Here is a 19,778-nt window from a genome sequence, read left to right as displayed (position 1 = left end):
ATCCAGCTGATCACTTGGAATGTGAGGGGCCTGAACGGGACGATCAAGAGGGCCTGGGTGTTCGCGCACTTAAAGGGACTGAAGGCAGAAGTGGTTATGCTCCAGGAGACGCATCTGAAGGTGCCAGATCAGGTTAGGCTGAGAAAGGGATGGGTAGGGCAGGTCTTTCATTCAGGGCTGGATGCGAAGACCGGAGGGGTTGCAATACTGGTGGGGAAGTGGGTGTCGTTTGAGGCACTGAATATTGTAGCGGATAATGGAGGTCGATATGTGATGGTGAGTGGTCGGTTGCAGGGGGTGCGGGTGGTACTGGTGAACGTATATGCCCCGAATTGGGATGATGCCGGATTTATGAAACGCATGCTGGGTCGGATTCCGGATCTGGAGGTAGGAAGCTTGATAACGGGGGGGGACTTCAACACGGTGCTGGACCCAGCACTGGACCGTTCTAGGTCCAGGAGGGGTAAGAGGCCAGCTGCGGCCAAGGTGCTCAGGGGGTTTTGGACCAGATGGGGGGAGTGGATCCATGGAGGTTTGCCAGGCCGCTGGCCAGGAAATTTTCCTGTTTTTCCCACGTCCATAGAGCCTACTCCCGGATAGATTTTTTCATCTTGAGTCGGGCGCTAATCCCGAAAGTGGAGGGAATGAAATATTCGGCCATAGCCATCTCGGACCACGCCCCGCATTGGGTGGAGCTGGAGTTGGGGGAGGAGAGGGACCAGCGCCCGCTGTGATGCCTTGATATGGGACTCCTGGCGGATGAGGGGGTGTGCGGGCAGGTGCGGGGGTGTATTGAAAGATACTTGGAGGCCAACGACAACGGGGAGGTGCAGGTGGGGGTAGTTTGGGAGGCGTTGAAGGCGGTGGTCAGGGGAGAGCTAATTTCCATTAGGGCTCACAGGGAGAAGAGAGAGAGGAGGGAGAGGGAGAGGTTGGTGGAGGAGATTTGAAGGGTGGACAGGAGTTATGCAGAGGCCCCTGAGGAGGGGCTACTTAGGGAGCGACGGAACCTCCAGTCGGAATTCGAACTGATGACCACGGGGAAAGCAGAGGCACAGTGGAGGAAAGCGCAAGGGGTGGAGTATGAGTATGGGAGAAGGCGAGTCGGATGCTGGCACATCAGCTTCGTAAGAGGGAGGCAGCGAGGGAGATAGGTGGAGTTAGGGATAGAGGGGGGAATACGGTGCGGAGTGCGGTGAGAACAAACGAGGTATTTAGGAACTTCTATGGAGATCTGTACAGGTCTGAGCCCCCAGCGGGGGAGGAGAGGATGCGATGATTCCTAGATCAGCTGAGGTTCCCGAGGGTGGAGGAGGAGGTTGCTGGTTTGGGGGTGCCGATTGGGCTGGAGGAGCTGGTTAAAGGATTGGGGAGCATGCAGGTGGGGAAGGCCCTGGGGCAGGAAGGGTTCCCGGTTGAACTTTACAGGAAATACATGGACCTGCTGGGCCCGTTGCTAGTGAGGACTTTTAATAAGGCGAGGGAGGAGGGGACCTTGCCCCCGACAATGTCCAGGACGCTGATTTCTTTGATTTTGAAGCGGGACAAGGATCCATTGCAATGTGGATCGTATAGACCGATCTCGCTCCTCAATGTTGACGCTAAGTTGCTGGCGAACGTGCTGGCTTCGAGAATTGAGGACTGTGTCCCGGGGGTGATTCATGAGGACCAGACGGGATTTGTGAAGGGCAGGCAGCCAAATACTAATGTGCCAAGGTTCCTCAATGTGATTATGATGCCCTCGTTGGAGGGGGAAGCGGAGGTAGTGGAAGCTATGGACGTGGAGAAGGCCTTTGATCGGGTGGAGTGGGAGTATCTTTGGAAAGTGTTGCGGTGGTTTGGGTTCAGGGAGGGGTTCATCAGTTGGGTCAGGCTCCTATATAGAGCCCCTGTGGCGAGTGTGGCTATGAACCGGCGGATGTCGGAGTACTTTCGGCTGTACCGAGGGACGAGGCAGGGGTGTCCCTTATCCCCCTTGTTGTTTGCACTGGCAATTGAGCCGCTGGCCATGGCACTGAGGGAATCCAGTAAATGGAGGGGATTGGTTCAGGGGGGGAGAGGAACACTGGGTGTTGTTGTATGCCGATGACCTGTTGTTGTATGTTGCGGATCCAGTGGAGGGGATGGTGGTCATGCGGATCCTTAGGGAGTTTGGGGACTTTTCGGGGTATAAACTCGGGGTAGGGAAGAGTGAGCTCTTTGTGGTGCATTTAGGAGATCAGGGAAGGGGGATAGACGAGCTACCGCTGAGGAGGACGGAAAGGAGCTTTCGGTACCTGGCGATCCAAGTAGCTAGGAGTTGGGGGGCCCTGCACAAGCTCAATTTGGCGCAGTTGGTGGAGCAGATTGGAGGAGGATTTTAAAAGATGGGATATGCTGCCACTCTCACTAGCGGGTAGGGTGCAGTCGGTCAAAATGGCGGTCCTTCCGAGGTTTCTCTTTGTGTTCCAGTGTCTTCCCATTTTGATCCCCAAGGCCTTTTTCAAACGGGTAAGAAGCAACATGGGATTTGTGTGGGCGAATAAGACCCCGAGGGTGAAGAGGGTGTTTCTGGAGCGTAGCAGGGACAGTGGGGGGGCTGGTGCTGCCGAATCTATGTGGCTATTATTGGGCAGCCAATGTGGCGATGATCCGTAAGTTGGTAATGGAGGGAGAGGGGGCTGCATGGAAGAGGCTAGAAATGGCATCCTGAGTGGGCACGAGCCTGAGGGCGCTGGTGACGGCACCGCTGCCGCTCTCGCCGACAAGGTACACCACGAGTCCGGTGTGGCGGCGACACTGAAGATCTGGGGGCACTGGAGGCGACACAGGGGCGAGGTGGGAGCCTCGGTTTGGTCCCCAATTCGGGAGAATCATCGGTTCGTCCTTGGAAGGATGGATGGGGGTTTCTGGAGCTGGCATCGGGCAGGGATTAGAAGAATGGGGGACCTGTTCATCGATGGGACGTTTGCGAGCCTAGGGGCGCTGGAGGAGAAGTTTGGGCTACCCCCGGGAAACGCTTTCAGGTACATGCAAGTGAGGGCATTTGTGAGGCGGCAGGTGAGGGAATTCCTGCTGCTTCCGGCGCATAGGATTCAGGACAGGGTGATTTCGGGTGTATGGGTTGGAGAAGGCAAGGTTTCGGCGATTTACCAGGAGCTGCAGGAAGAGGAGGAGGCCTCGGTGGAGGAGTTAAAGGGCAAGTGGGATGAGGAGCTTGGGGAGGAGATAGAGGAGGGTCTGTGGGCTGATGCCCTGAGTAGGGTTAATTCTTCCTCCTCTTGCGCCAGGCTCAGCCTAATACAGTTTAAAGTTACTCACAGAGCACATATGACGGGGGCGAGGTTGAGTAGGTTCTTTGGGGTGGAGGACAGATGTGGGAGGTGCTCGGGGAGCCCAGCAAATCACGTCCATATGTTCTGGTCGTGCCCGGTGCTGGATGGGTTTTGGAGGGGTTTTGCAAGGACTATGTCCAAGGTGGTGAACGCCCGGGTTAAGCCGAGCTGGGGATTAGCATTATTTGGGGTATCGGACGAGCCGGGAGTGCAGGAGGCGAAAGAGGCCGGTATTCTGGCCTTTGCATCCCTGGTAGCCCGGCAGAGGATTTTGTTACTGTGGAAAGAAGCGAAGCCCCCTAGTGTGGAAGCTTGGATCAATGACATGGCAGGGTTCATCAAGCTGGAGAGGATAAAGTTTGCCTTGCGAGGGTCTGTGCAGGTTCTCCAGGTGGTGGCAACCGTTCCTAGACTATCTCGCAGAGCGTTAGGAGGAGGTCAGCAGCAGCAGCAGCCCAGGGGCGGGGGGAGGGGGGTTCTTTTGGGGTGGCGTTTGGGTTAAGGTGGGGGGGTTTCCCTATTTGTGTTTTCTACTGTTATATGGGGGGTTACTGTATTTGGGGGAAATCCAATGTATAATTTCTGCTTGTTGTGTTTTTGTTTCTTTTTCTTGTTGAAAATTTGTTGAAACATTTGAATAAATTTATTTAGGCCTCTAGACTTGAATCACCCCTCCTGGTAAGATAATCCATTCACGTTGGCATGAGGGCTGACCGGTGTGAATTAGGACTGGTCTCACCTGGTGGGACGAACACCCAGAGGAACTCAGGTGAGTGCCTTGCTCCAGGGGGAGTGCACCTAGTACTACCAGGGCACCTCCCCTTGCACTACCCAGGCCATACCAGGGGGCAGTGCCAAGGGACAGTGACGGGGGAGAGAGGTTGTGTGGGGGAAGGGGAGGGGCTCTTTGTGCACCAAAGCAGCCTTTAAATATGACATCCCAATCTTTAAAAAACTACGTTGCTGGAGGGCAGGTTCTATCAGCCTAGCCCATCAGCATTGCATCATGGGACTCGCCCATTGGCTTTTCTCCTATGTTTCAAGCAATAAGGCAGAGAAAGCCACCGTTGGTGCCAACAGTTCCATCGGCGCTTTTCCCGCCATCTGCTGCACTCTGCCAAATACATGTAAAACTCCGCCTCATGAAATATTCAATGGGACAATGCTCTGAGATGCTTGGAGACTCTGGGTAGAATTTTAAGGATGGTGAGTATGCCTAATGCGCAGCCGCCGACTCTCAAACTCCACTGCCATTTAACACTCACTTGAGCATTGATTGGTAGTAGGAGGGATTTCTGTCAGCCCTTGGAACAAAGTCCTGCCAATAAGAGCTGTCGGCCAACCAGGCACAGTGCTGCCGTGGCCGTAAGCGAAACTGCAGCACTCTGCCTGGAACAAAGTCCCGGAGCCTTTGAAAATGTAAATCCCGGGTGTCACGGGGCAGGAGGGAAGGGTATGCCTGGGGTGGTGGGGGCCGGGGGGGGAGGGGGAGTGATCAGGAGGGGTGCAATCATGATTGGGGGTCGGGGGAGGGTCATGGAACTCCAATATCTCGTGGGAGGATGCCCCATCTCTGAGGGTGTCTTCAGAGTGAGGTTCCCTCCCTCCAACCTCCTGCTCAAGATGAGTAAAAGTTGAAATGTCACTTTCTCACTCTCTCCCGCCAGCCTAAAAACTGAGCTGGGCAGGATAAGGCTCTTAAGTGGCCACTTAAGGGCCTTAATAGTTTTCCCGCCCGTGACCCTGCCTGCCAAACCTTAAAATTGTATCTCGATTCATCCCAGGGATGAATCCCGTCCATTTAATTTTATGCTCTGCGCTATCTCAGAATCTGCTTTGGGAGGAGTATAAGATTAGGTCCTCTATGATGCTGTGTATTGATTCTCTGAGACACTGGCAGATTGAAGCTGTTTTCTTCACTCTGTGATATTGTGTATTGGTGCTCGGAGGTGCTATCCTAATTCACTGCAAGCTGGGCACATTTGAAACTTTGAACCTGATTTCACATTTTGTAACAATGGCTTGGGAACTATTGTGTTACCATTGAGTGGGGAGGAAGTTATTCTACAACAAATACAAAAGCAAAACACTTGGAAACCTGAAATAAAAAACAGAAACTGCTGGAAATATTCAGCAGGTCAAACTGCATCTGTGGAGAGAGAAACAGAGTTGACATTCCAGGTCAAGATAAGCATTCATCAAAACAGTTCTATGTTACCTCATTCGTTGAGCCAGCGGTGGAATTAATAACAGGTTTAATTTCTATTCGTTTGCTTTTATACTGAAAAAAAAGCAAAAAGAAAGGTGTTACAATCTCAGCTGATGTTACTACTGGACAGTCAGATCCAAGATCGGGACTCCGGCTCGATAGATTATAACTTTTATTTTATTGCTTAGAGACGTGCATGAACAGAGTCACAGATCCGAACAAAATATTTATTAAACAAAAAAAGATTAATTATAAAATGCTACTTCTTCACCCTAGCCATAACTTTTCAGATAAATACATATTTGTAAGGATAACAAAAGTTACAGAATATATCATGCTCCAATGTTCTCAGCAATGTACACAGTACATGTAAACCAATGGGTGAAATGTGATCAGACACACAACACTCTGAAAGCAAGTGACAGGTCAACTTCTGTGGATTTCTTGTCAAATCCCTCCAGATGCTTGTCACACTGTGTAGCCAACTGATCTCACTGGAACTCTGATTTCCACACGAGGGGTTCAAATCTCCACTCTTGAAGAATACACTTTGCAATATTCTCCCACACTTTCTCTCAGATGCTTCACCAAGGATCCGCACCCAGAATTTCAATCTCTCCTTTCAGTATTTCTCTGTTCTGGAACACCACTTGCATTCAAGCTTCCACACAATCTCACGGGTACCCAGCCATGACAACAGAACAACACTGCTTCACAGGTTGTATTACATCGAAACATTGAAAATAGGGGTGGGAGTAGACCATTCAACCATTCAAGCCTGCTCCGCCATTCAACACGACAATTGGCTGACGCTCTATTTCAGCACCATACTCCAGGCTCACCCATATCCCTTAAGAGTCCAGAAATCTATCTATTTCCTTATTAAATATAATCAATGATTTGGCCTCCACAGCCGTCTGTGGTAGAAAATTCTGCGTGAAGAAATTTCTCCTCATCTCAGTCCTAAATGGCCTACTCCATATCCTGAGAGAACGACCCGTTAATCTCGACCCCACCAGCCAGAGGAAACAACATCCCTGCATCCAATCCATCCAGTCCTGTCACCACTTTTAACTTTTCAATGAGGTCCCCTCTCCTTCCTCTAAATTCCAGTGAATACAGGCCCAATTGACACAATCTCTCCTCATACAAAAATCCTGCCATCCTAGGAATCAGTCTGGTGGACCTTCCCTGCATTCCCTCTATGACAAGTATATTCTTTCTGAGGTAAGGATCTGAGGTAAGGAGACCAAAACTGCACACAATACTCCTTGTGTGGTCTCACCAAGGTCCTATCCAGCTGAAGCAAGACATCTTTGCTCCTGTACTCAAATCTTCTTGCAATCAAGGCCAATGTACCATTTGCCATTATGCTTGCTTTCAGTAACTGGTGTACGAGGGCACTAGGGTATCACCAACCTTAGGATTACTTCAGATTTCCAGCTTCTCGCTAGCTGACCTCTCCAGCATTGCACCTTGCAGCCCTATATTTAACTGGGAGTCTCTCTCTGCCCCTTTCTTTACTTCAAAAAACAATACCTTGTTCAACATCCTTTTCTTTGTCCTTTTGACATCAGTCTTCTTGGGACTCCTCTTTACACTCGCTGGTTTCTGAAACGGTCTTATTTAGCTTCTGGGACTTACGTTCTGTCCCTTACTTTACTATCCCTGGACTGTATCGGAGGTTTTATGAGAGCTGCTTTCTTCTCAGTTACCTGGTTCCAACTGAATACAAATGCTTCTAATTTTCAGCATGGGCTTCTAAGCAACAGCTTAGTTGTGTTTTAACATCGGTACTCTTACATCGTAAACCCTTAATTACAGTGCAGGTAAAGTTTAAAGTGAAACTAAAACCCATAGACTGGAGGCACCTGTGTAACTTGAAGCTAAACTGAAGTTTTAACTCTCTCTTAGCACACAAACACAGAAACACAAATTAAGCTTAAACTTAAAACTATACCTGGGCCGGGATTGTAGCCACCTAAAATGGCTGATTCCCGAGTAAAATGGTCAAACCCCGATCTAAAATGGCAAACGAAAGGGGCTGATGGGAAAATCAGCCAACAGGACTCAAACGGACAGCTGCAGGCAAAACAGTGTATTCGGCTCTGGGGAAGTCGGCCCAGACCGATACCTGCAGCCATTAACAGCACATCAACCCAGCCATCTGCATAGTAAGCAGCCATCTCTGGGAACAATTGCTACACATTAGCAACATAAAGCCGATCCAGACTTTTCGGCGCCAGCAGTGGCTGAGACAAAGAAAGGTGGACGACCACCCCCGATCAAGAAATCGCCCCATTTTGGACCATATCGAACCCAGTGATTGGGACCAAGTCCAATCACTTGAAACCAGGGTCAAGGTCCGCCCCGAGAGGCGGGAAGCCCCTAGGGACTATGAAAATGGGGGCCAAGTTCAGATCGGCCCTTCTTCTCCTACTCGCAACCTTCGAGACCCTTCGACGAAGAAACAAGTAAGTGTTACTCCAGCGATCGCTACGAGATAGGTGTTCCAGACTATCGACTCGTACCAGCCTTTCTGAATCCCGCAGGCCAGACCCAATTCGATAGACCATTCGTTTCCCTGACCTGGTGGGCCATCACCAAAGTTAAGTATTGGCCTTTAGTGGTAGGTAATAGTCTAGAAGTAGGATTATGGTATAGGTATTTATTGCTGTATATAATAAATGATCGTTGATTTAACTTTTACTAAGCGGTGTGCTGCATTATTACTCATTACTTGAGCTTTAACCACGTGGCGGTATCAGAAAGATACCTGCCGACTCGTGAGCAAAGGTGACAGAATTAGAGCTAATAAAACTAAGGCTAATAAGAGCAACAGGATTCTCACCTACCCGGTGGGGCGGGGGGTCCCGGCGGGATGGAATGGCGGGAACCACTCCGCCGTCGGGCCGCCCCAAAGGTGCGGATTTCTCTGCACCTTTAGGGGCCAAGCCCTCACCTTGAGGGGCTAGCCCCACGCCGGAGTTGTTGGCGCGCCACGCCAGCTGGGGCCGAAGGGACTTCGCCGGTCAGCGGAAGGCCGCGCATGCGCAGGAGTGTCGGTGGCTGCTGACGTCATCCCCGCACATGCGCAGGGGGGGGGGTCACTTCCGCATCGTCCATCGCGGAGGCAATGGCCGAGGCGGAAGGAAAAGAGTGCCCCCACAGCACATGCCCGCCCGCGAATCGGTGGGCCTCGATCGCGTGCCAGGCCACCGTGGGGGCAGTCCCCGGGGCCAGATCGCCCCGCGCCCCCCCCCCCAGGACCCTAGAGCCCGCCCGCGCAAGGTGGCTTGATTCACGCCGGCGTGACTGGCATGACAGCAGCGGGACTTCAGCCCATCGCGGGCCGGAGAATCGCCGGGGGGGGGGACACGCCGACCGGCGCAGCCCGATTCCTCCCCCCCCACCGCTGAATTTTCGGTGCCGCAGAATTCAGTGGCCGGTGGGGGCGGGATTCACGCCGTCCCCCGGCGATTCTCCAACCCGGCAGGGGTGGTCGGAGAATCCCGCCCCTTATTTCTAACACACAAAACAAATATAAATTATTTAAATTATCTCTATTTTCTAACAAAAGGTCAAAGGCAACATCTTTTGAATTGCAAAGACTGATTCACAATATTGTAAACAGCTCTAAATAATTATCAAAGCAACTCAATTCAGTTTTTTAAAAAATGCCACACAAATGCAGCTTGAGAAAATCTGAAATATTTTAAAGGAAAAAGAAAGGCTGCTGATGTCTATATTACATGAAATATGACTGAAATTTTCCTGCGCTTCCAGCCAATGGGATTATCCAGTCCTACCGATGGTGACTCCCTGTGACATATTCCCTGGCGGCGGAGGGCATGGGGCTTGCACAACCCCATCGATATCGGCAGGACTGGAAGATTCCGCCATTACAGAGCCATCTCCACCACCTTTAACCTCTGGAATCAGAGTTCAAATCTTGCCCAGTCTGCTGAGATGAGTGTCTCCTCCAAACCGCTGGTTATTTGTGTAGTGCGTTAATCAAGTCTCAACCTAGTTCCTAGTGGCCATGGACCATAGCACAAAATTGGGACTAGTTGACAATCTTATTTTGAGGTGCCACGTGAAGGCACAGGCTGGATCTTCTGTGATTGGAACCCGGTCAAGTTTTGGCAAAGATTACAGGGAGCTTTACAGTGAAAAGGCTAAACACTGCCGGTGCTGGAAATAAGAATATAAAAATGCTGAAAAATTACTCAGCAAGTAAGGCAGCATCTATGGAGAGAAGCAAAGTTAAGGCTTCAGTTTGATGACCTTTGGTCAGAACTGCTTTACAGTGCACCTGGCTGTGCTTTAGGTGTTCAGGGTTGTTTAAAATAAGAGGGGTTCCTTTCACCAGCACAAAAATGGTTTAAGAGAATGTCACAGTTGTATGAATTTGATGGGGACTCTGACTTCTTGCTGACTTGTGAGTAGCTCCAGAAGCCACTGGAGTGGCTTTTAAATTGAAGCCACTTACATAAGTTGGTATTTCAGATTACTTTGCACTGTCTCAGCGAGTTTAAATATTTAAGGGATATTTAAGGATAACATTTGTTTATCTGACAGATACAGAGGTTTTCTGTTTTTATTGCTGATATATAATTTATGTTTATTTTGAAACAGCAGAAGGGATTATATTATGATTTTGCAATATTTCTTTGATCGTAATTTTCCAATTTTTAATGAATCACCTGGTGGCAATTTTAAACAAAAGTAAATTATTCCAAAGTTGTGTAACAGGTTGATCTGATAGTTTTCAATAATGCAAAGAAAAAAAAAGTTATATTACCTGCTGAAAGCTGGCCTGAATTAGGTTTTCCGGGAATGCATTTCTGTGTGAAAAAAAGCATTAGTTATATGAGTTTGTCAGAGAAGTGGATATGTGGAACAAACCCCCACCCAAAAGTAATAATGTTGTATTGACTGGTTTTTACAAAATGATTTGAATAAAACCGAATAGTATTCACAACTGACAACCATCAGTTTAACGTACATCTGGCAATTAGAGTGCGCTATTCCTTCTTTCTACTATCTCATTATAGTTCCAGTCAGCATAGATCATGACCCACTCAGTTTCCTACTCTTGAAAAGGCCCTCTACATTTAAGACTCACAAACTCCTATGTTGGCAATGCCTATGTTATAACCTGCCCTGATCCTTTTGGCTAGGGACAATTGGTTACCCCATGAGGTGTTTTGGGGTCCATCAACTAAATAGAACAGAAATTAACGAAGGAATGAATTAAAAGGGGCCGCTCCTAAAATATAAAAGGAGCACAGCCCAAAAAGAACAAAGAGGAATGGAAACTTAAAAACATTAAATCAAAATATGAAAACTGGGGTCGATGAAGCAATCAAACCCCTGCGTGCCCACCGAGCGCAGAAGGCTGGTTACCTCATGACTCTTTAGGAATATGAGTTCCCCCAATGAGGGAGGCTGGGCCAACCGTTAGCAGCGCAGCTGTATAAATTGAGCTGGCCAGTGTGGCACTGGCTAGAAAGGGAACCAGTAGTGAGCGACTGGCCCTGTGTACGTATTGTTGTAAATAAAGTTACTTTCTGTTTGACTCAACAAACCTATGCTGGATTCTTTGCGGCCCTTACAAAAGCATACCACACTGTATTTTATTCCAAGCCACTCTGGAGGATGGCATCATCAAGACATTACGTTTGAACTGGACTCAAGATTCTGTATTAACTAACTCAATTTATTTACAGGCCGTAAGCACAATACGCTTAGAGGCAGCGGGGAGGCCGAAGGCGAGAAATTCTAGAGCTTCTGTTGGATCAATGGAAGTATGTCAGGTAGAACCTGTACCCTAAACTTTGACTTAGCCATGACCCCCAACCCAAATTCTGGGTATAAGATTCTTTCAGTCATAGGAGCAACAGTACAACATGATTTTGATGTGACTTCTGGGGCGGAATTTTTAAAAGTCAAAGGGGAGAGCTGGTAAAAACAAAACTAAAGTGGGTGCATCCGTGAGAATTGAAAAATAATGAAAGACATAAGCCAAAATTAAAAATTAAAAGGACTCAATAAGGTAGAATTTGAGTGAATTAACTTTTAAAGGGAGGACCCCCTGAAGAAATAAAAATAAAAAAAGGTGTCGAACAGAAGCAGAAAAAGAAGCAAGGGCCTCTTCAGAGAGGTTAACCCCAAAAAAGGCAATAAGAGACGTAAGATTCGAAGGGATGCTTGGCTTGGTAAGTGAGTCATTGTTGGTTAATGAAAAGAATGGGTTAACATTAGACCCACTGATCAGGGATCAGAATTAGATCCTGCCCTTAAATAGAGACAAGTATGGATGGAAACCATGGAACTAGAAATTCGAGGGCACGATTCTCCACGATTGGAGCAGTGGAAGCAGGGACGATAGGGACATTTAAGGGGCATCTTGACAAATATATGAATAGGATGGGAATAGAAGGATACGGACCCAGGAAGTGTAGAAGATTGTAGTTTAGTCGGGCAGTATGGTCGGCACGGGCTTGGAGGGCCGAAGGGCCTGTTCCTGTGCTGTACATTTCTTTGTTCTTTGTTTGTTCTTGATTCTGCTCAAGCGTAATGAGGCAGGTGAATAGCGGGAGAGGCGGAAAAACAAGAACCATGCCAGGCGCCGAACAGTTTGTGATGCAACCAGCCCGCTCCCGTAGGCGAAATCAGGATCTCGCCTTAGCGTGGCGAGAAACCAATTATCACCATTTAAGCCCTATTTCCATACAATTAACTAGAGCGATCCAATATCCAACGGCCTCCCATGATTCAGCAGCCTCCCCAGCAAGTGCTCATGCAGGCGCCAATTAGTACTCCTTTTTAAAAACGTGAACCTGGCAGAAGGGCTTCTGAGGGGAAACGAGGAGACGAGTAGCCATTTTTGCTCAGAGGCAAAGAGCTCGGGGGTGCTGGGATTGGCACCCCAGTGCTCGGCGGGTGGTGGGGATCCTTAACTGGGAGGTGGGGGAGCACCCTCCTCAGGGGTGGGTCGCCATGGGAAGATAGAGGGGGGGTGAGGTGCTGGGAGGGGCTACTGCGCACAGCTCCACCATGCCAACCCCTGGATCATGTGTACCCATTCCGGGGGAAATGCTTGTCCTTGCCAGTTTAACCCATCAACCACCCATAATGGCCACCGACTGCCGAGGCCTCTGGCTGTGCGTCTGAAGGCTATTGGTAATAGGGAGTTGGTAATCGTGGTTAAGTGAGCACTTCACGGCTTCCGGGTGCGGCGAGGCTTCCGGGTGCGGCGATGACCAGCTAAGTCGCACGTTTCGGCAGCTCCCGGTGGAACGGACTTTTGGGCTCTTAAAAGGAGCCCCAACGGCAATTTAAACGGCTAAAAACACTGTGCGGTAAACTAGAAGGGAATCCCCCCGGACACGCATGGATAAAGGAGAGGATAGCAGCCGGATTGCGGAGGATCCTCTGGAGCAGCGGCAAGGAAGGCAAGCTCAAAGCAAGATGGCGTCGGAAGGTGGCCGTTTGTTATGGGGCCCAGACCAACAAGAGTTCCTGCGGCGCTGTGTGGAAGAGCTGAAAAAGGAATTGAAGAAGGAGTTGTTGGCCCCGATATTACAGGCGATTGAAGGGCTAAAGGAGGAGCAGAAGACTCAAGAGCAAGAGCTTCGGGTCGTGAAGGCAAAGGCTGCTGAAAACGAAGATGAAATACAGGGCCTGGTGGTGAAGACAGAGACGCACGAGGCGCAGCACAAAAGGTGTGTGGATAGGCTGGAAGTACTGGAGAATAACTCGAGGAGGAAGAATTTAAGGGTTCTGGGTCTTCCCAAAGGCGTAGAAGGGGCGGACGTCGGGACATATGTGAGCACGATGCTTCACTCGCTAATGGGATCGGAGGCCCCGGCGGGCCCTTTGGAGGTGGAGGGAGCTTATCGAGTTATGGCGCGAAGACCAAGGGCAGGAGAAATACCTCGAGCCATAGTGGTGAGGTTTCACCGCTATAATGACAGAAAGATGGTCCTAAGATGGGCGAAGAAAACTCGGAGCTGCAGGTGGGAGAACGCGGTGATCCGCGTATACCAGGATTGGAGTGCGGAGGTGGCGAGAAGGAGGGCAAGTTTTAATCGGGCTAAGGCGGTGCTTCACAAAAAGAAGATCCAGTTTGGAATGTTGCAACCGGCGAGATTGTGGGTCACACACCAAGGGAAGCACCACTACTCTGAGACGGCAGAAGAGGCGTGGACTTTCATTGTGGACGAGAAGCTGGAATAGTCTGGTGAGAGAAAGAACTTTTGGGATAAAGTGGTGGGGTGATTATGTGGGGCGAGGAAAAAGGGGGGGGGGGATGATTTTTCAGTTTGTTAATCTTGCGATCCTGTAACTTTTCTCTCTTCCCCATGATTGGGGGGGGTGCAGTACGAGGAAATGTGGGCGCTGGTCATTACGGGCGGGGCCGAGTGGGAAACGCGTGCTTTGTTCCCGCGCTATGGTAATTATGGCGGGAACAGGGACGCAGGAAGGAGGGGGCCTCGCACAGTGGGGGCCGAGGACAAGGGGGGAAGCCGATGTCAGCCAGAGTTCGCTGACTTCTGGGAGCAACATGGGGGGTGCAATTACGCGAGGAAGGGATCTAGCGGAGGGGGGGGGGGAGGGGGGGGGTTAACTGGGTTGCTGCTGCTAAGGAGAAAGGGGAGCTGTTATGGGATGGGGTGGTCGAGGCGGGAGGGCGCCGTCGGGGGGATACACGGGTACGTGGGAACCGGGTGAGGAGCTGGGTTAAAAAAGGGGATGGCTAGTCGACAAGGGGGTAAAGAGCCCCCCAACCCAGCTGATCACGTGGAACGTGAGAGGGCTGAACGGGCCGATTAAAAGGGCACGGGTACTCGCACACCTAAAGAAATTAAAGGCAGATGTGGTTATGTTGCAGGAGACGCATCTGAAACTGATAGACCAGGCCAGACTACGTAAAGGATGGGTGGGGCAGGTGTTTCATTCGGGTTTGGATGCGAAGAACAGGGGGGTGGCTATCTTGGTGGGGAAACGGGTACTGTTTGAGGCAAAGACCATAGTGGCGGATAGTGAGGGTAGATATGTGATGGTGAGTGGCAGATTGCAAGGGGAGGCGGTGGTTCTGGTGAACGTATATGCCCCGAACTGGGATGATACAAATTTTATGAGGCGTATGTTGGGACATATCCCGGACCTGGAGGCGGGAAAGTTGGTAATGGGGGGAGATTTCAATACGGTGCTTGATCCAGGGCTGGACCGATCGAGGTCCAGGATCGGGAGGAGGCCGGCAGCGGCCAGGGTGCTCAAGGACTTCATGGAGCAGATGAGAGGGGTAGACCCCTGGAGATTTAGTAGGTCTAGGAGTAAGGAGTTCTCATTTTTCTCCCATGTCCACAAAGTATATTCACGGACAGACTTTTTTGTCTTGGGAAGGGCACTGATTCCGAAGGTGATAGGGACGGAATATACGGCCACAGCTATTTTGGACCATGCTCCACATTAGGTAGACCTGGAGGTAGGAGAGGAAAAAGAACAGCACCCACTCTGGAGAATGGATATGGGCTTATTGGCGGATGAGGGGGTATGTTTAAGGGTGAGGGGATGCTTCGAAAGGTACTTGGAGCTTAATGACAATGGAGAGGTTCAGGTGGGAGTGGTCTGGGAGGTGTTGAAGGCGGTGGTTAGAGGGGGACTGATATCCATAAGGGCACATAAAGGGAAACAAGAGGGTAAAGAAAGGGAGCGATTGCTGAAAGAACTTTTGAGGGTGGACAGGCAATATGTGGAGGCACCGGAGGAGGGACTGTACAGGGAAAGAAAAAGGCTACATGTGGAGTTTGACCTGCTGACCACGGGTAAGGCGGAGGCACAGTGGAGGAAGGCACAGGGTGTACAGTATGAGTATGGAGAGAAGGCGAGTCGGCTACTGGCCCACCAATTGAGGAAGAGGGGAGCAGCGAGGGAGATAGGTGGGGTGAGAGATGAGGAGGGAGAGATGGAACGGGGAGCGGAGAGAGTGAAAGGGGTGTTCAAGGCATTTTATGAGAGGTTATATAAGGCTCAGCCCCCGGAAGGGAAGGAGGGAATGATGTGTTTCTTGGATCAGCTGGAATTCCCTAAGGTGGAGGAGCAGGAGAGGGTGGGACTGGGAGCACAGATTGAGATGGAGGAGGTGGTAAAAGGGATTGGGAGCATGCAGGCGGGGAAGGCCCCGGGACCGGACGGATTCCCGGTGGAATTTTATAGGAAGTACATGGACTTACTGGCCCCGCTTCTGACGAGAACCTTTAATGAGGCTAGGGAAAGGGGGCAGCTGCCCCCGACTATGTCGGAGGCAACGATATCGCTCCTTTTGAAGAAGGAAAAAGACCCGCTGCAGTGTGGGTCCTACAGGCCCATTTCCCTTTTAAATGTAGATGCTAAACTCTTGGTCAAGGTGATGGCGACGAGGATAGAGGACTGTGTCCCCGGGGTGGTCCACGAGGATCAAACTGGGTTCGTTAAGGGGAGACAGCTGAACACGAACATACGGAGGTTGCTAGGGGTAATGATGATGCCCCCACCAGAGGGGGAGGCGGAGATAGTGGTGGCGATGGACGCCGAGAAAGCATTCGACAGAGTGGAGTGGGATTATCTGTGGGAGGTGCTGAGGAGATTTGGTTTTGGAGAAGGGTATATCGGATGGGTACAGCTGCTGTATAGGGCCCCGGTGGCGAGTGTGGTCACGAACAGACAGAGGTCTGACTACTTCCGTCTTCATAGAGGGACGAGACAGGGGTGTCCCCTGTCTCCGTTACTGTTTGCATTGGCGATTGAGCCCCTGGCCATAGCACTGAGGGGCTCCAGGAAGTGGAGGGGAGTACTCAGGGGAGGAAAAGAACACCGGGTATCCCTGTATGCAGATGATTTATTGCTGCATGTTGCGGACCCAGTGGAGGGGATGCCTGAGATAATGCAGACACTCAGGGAGTTTGGGGAATTTTCGGGGTACAAATTGAATATGGGTAAGAGTGAGCTGTTTGTGGTGCATCCGGGGGAGCAGAGCAGGGGAATAGATGACTTACCGCTGAGGAAGGTGACAAAAGATTTCCGGTACTTAGGGATTCAGATAGCCAGGAGTTGGGGAACCTTACACCGGCTTAATCTAACAAGATTGGTGGAACAGATGGAGGAGGATTTTAAGAGATGGGACATGGTGCCCCTGTCACTGGTGGGTAGGGTGCAGGTGGTTAAAATGGTAGTCCTCCCGAGATTCCTCTTTGTGTTTCAGTGCCTTCCGGTGATGGTCACGAAGGCTTTTTTCAAGAGAATTGAGAAAAGTGTCATGAGTTTTGTGTGGGCTGGGAAGATCCCGAGAGTGAGGAGGGGGTTCTTGCAGCGTAGCAGGGATAGGGGGGGCTGGCACTACCGAGCCTAAGTGAATACTACTGGGCCGCCAATATCTCAATGGTGTGTAAGTGGATGGGAGAAGGGGAGGGAGCGGCGTGGAAGAGATTGGAGATGGCATCCTGCAAGGGAACCAGCCTACAAGCAATGGTGACGGCGCCGTTGCCGTTCTCCCCGAAGAAATACACCACAAGTCCAGTGGTGGTCGCAACATTAAAAATTTGGGGGCAGTGGAGAACACATAGGGGAAGCACGGGAGCCTCGGTGCGGTCCCCGATAAGAAATAACCATAGGTTTGTCCCGGGGAGAATGGGTGGGGGATTTGGAGCATGGCAAAGAGCTGGGGTTGTGCAACTGAGAGATCTGTTTGTAGACGGGACGTTTGCGAGTCTGGGAGCGCTGACGGAAAAATATGGGTTGCCCCAAGGGAATGCATTTCGGTACATGCAACTGAGAGCTTTCGCGAGGCAACAGGTGAGGGAATTCCCGCAGCTCCCGACGCAGGAGGTCCAGGATAGAGTGATCTCGGGGACATGGGTGGGGAATGGTAGGGTGTCGGATATATACAGGGAAATGAGGGACGAGGGGGAGATCATGGTGGATGAGTTGAAGGGGAAATGGGAAGAAGAGCTGGGGGAAGAGATTGAGGAGGGGATGTGGGCTGATGCCATACGTAGGGTAAACTCGTCGTCCTCGTGCGCCAGGCTAAGCCTGATATAATTCAAGGTTTTACACAGGGCGCATATGACCGGAGCACAGCTTAGTAAATTTTTCGGGGTAGAGGATAGGTGTGGGAGATGCTCGAGAAGCCCAGCAAACCATACACACATGTTTTGGTCATGTCCGGCACTACAGGGGTTCTGGGTGGGGGTGGCAAAGGTGCTTTCGAAGGTGGTGGGGGTCCGGGTCGAGCCAAGCTGGGGGTTGGCTATATTTGGGGTTGCAGAAGAGCCGGGAGTGCAGGAGGCGAAAGAGGCTGATGTCTTGGCCTTTGCGTCCCTAGTAGCCCGGCGAAGGATATTGCTTATGTGGAAGGAAGCCAAACCCCCGGGCGCGGAGACCTGGATAAATGACATGGGCAGGGTTTATAAAACTAGAACGGATAAAGTTTGCACTAAGGGATTCGGCTCAAGGGTTCACCAGGCGGTGGCAACCGTTCATTGACTACCTCGCAGAACGATAAAAGAAATGGGAAGGTAACAGCAGCAACCCAGGGGGGAGGGGGGGGGGCCTGGGTGGGTCCACAGGGGTGTTTTTGTAATATTTGTACTAGGCTATGTATATTGGACTGTTTGATTTTATTTTGGAGAGTTATTATTTTTGATAGGGCAGTTGCCATTTAGTTTATATATTATTTATTTATTTGTTAAAAAGGCCACTGTTATTTATACTGTTTTACTGTTGTAAAAAGAAAAACCTTTGTATTGTTTTGTTTGGCCAAAAAATCTGAATAAAATATATTTAAAAAAATTTTAAAAAGTGAGCACTTCACACAAGCCAAGTGGATTTCCGTGGGCAGGCAGGCCATGTAGCATGCGGGAGTCAATGCCTAACAGCCCGATCAGACCGTGATCCATGGACACTGTGCCTGAAAACTGTGGAAGTCAACACCACACACGCAGCAGCAAACAACCAGGGGATGGGACACAGCTCCGGAGACTGGTTCACGGCCAGAGGTGGGTGTGTGCAATGGGGAGGGGACCAATGCCCGGTCCAGGTGATCTTATGTGCGGGTGTCTGGGGTACAGGGGGCGGGATTTGTCCGAAATGGAGGCAGAGTGTCCATGCCATCGTGAACGCTGTCGCATTTCACGACGACGCGAAACGGGCACGGGCACTACTGATTCTGGTCCCCACAGGGGGCCAGCACGGCGCTGGAGCGGTTCACGCCGCTCCAGCCTCCATTCCCGGCGGCAACTGGATGCCACGCCAACCCGCGCATGCGCGGGGGACTTCCTCAACATGCCGGCCCCGACGCAACATGGCACGGGGGTTCAGGGACCGGCCGCGTAACAAAATAGGGCCGGGGCTGGAGAGGTCGGCCCGCCGATCGGTGGGCCCTGATCGTGGGCCAGACCCCATCGGAGGACCACCCCCCCCCCCCCCCCCCCCCGTGAAGGAGCCCCCCCCCTACAGGCCGCCCCTCCGACCTTGCGCGCAGAGTTCCCGCTGGCTGCGAGCAGGTGTGGACGGTGCCGGCGGGACTCTGCCGTTTCCGCACGGCCGCTCGGCCCATCAAGGCCGGAGAATCGGCGGCCTGGCCCCGGACAGCGACCCCAACTGGCGCCGCGCCAAACACGCCGACGCAAATGGCGCCGATTCTCCGCTCCTCGGTGAATCACATGCCGGCGTCGGGGCAGCGTGGAGCGGTTGCGGTGATTCTCCGGCCCGGTGCGGATCTCGGAGAATCCCGCCCAGGGTCTGAGGTCTGTTGAGGGGGGCCCGCTGAGGATGGGTGTGGGGGGGCAGGGCGTTCTGGGGGTGGGGGAGATCAATGGGGGAATGGAGGGCAGGAACCATTGCTGTTTTTCAGGCCAACACCCTCTCCCAATGCCATACAGATATTGAATGGTATGAAGGGTATTTGTGACCCCGCAGAACAGGTCCTAGTGGGGCTGCTTGTAGACCGGGCGGCCAGATGCCGGAGACAGTGCAGCAGCAGCGTCTGCAGAGGCCCAAAACAGCGGCCCATGTGCCGGACCCCGCACCACATCCTGAGGTCTCTGCCGCCCATCAGGCCAGGAAGGGACCCAGAGGGGGACCCCCGCGATGGCCCAGGATGTACAGCATCACTGGGCATTCAAACAGATAACGGACAGCACGTGCCGCAGGAGGCTCCGCCTCAACAAGGAGACGGTACGGCAGCTTGCGGACTTGGCACCATGTGG

General features: G+C 51.5%; 1 protein-coding gene across 1 annotated transcript in view; it reads right to left on the bottom strand.

Annotated features, from left to right (window-relative positions):
* The window catches only part of slc1a1 (solute carrier family 1 member 1), a 112,397-nt gene that overhangs the window by 48,860 nt on the left and 43,759 nt on the right, over positions 1 to 19,778 (bottom strand). The window contains exons 5-6 of the mRNA XM_072516904.1: positions 10,328 to 10,370; positions 5,533 to 5,595 (exon numbers count right to left, since the gene is read on the bottom strand). Coding sequence (XP_072373005.1) covers positions 5,533 to 5,595; positions 10,328 to 10,370 — 106 coding nt within the window. The remainder of the gene's footprint in view (positions 1 to 5,532; positions 5,596 to 10,327; positions 10,371 to 19,778) is intronic.

The sequence above is a fragment of the Scyliorhinus torazame genome, chromosome 9, assembly GCF_047496885.1.
Source record: "Scyliorhinus torazame isolate Kashiwa2021f chromosome 9, sScyTor2.1, whole genome shotgun sequence".
Taxonomy (NCBI): Eukaryota; Metazoa; Chordata; class Chondrichthyes; order Carcharhiniformes; family Scyliorhinidae; genus Scyliorhinus; species Scyliorhinus torazame.
Note: the sequence above shows the minus strand (reverse complement) of the source record. Positions and strands in the feature narration are given on the sequence as shown.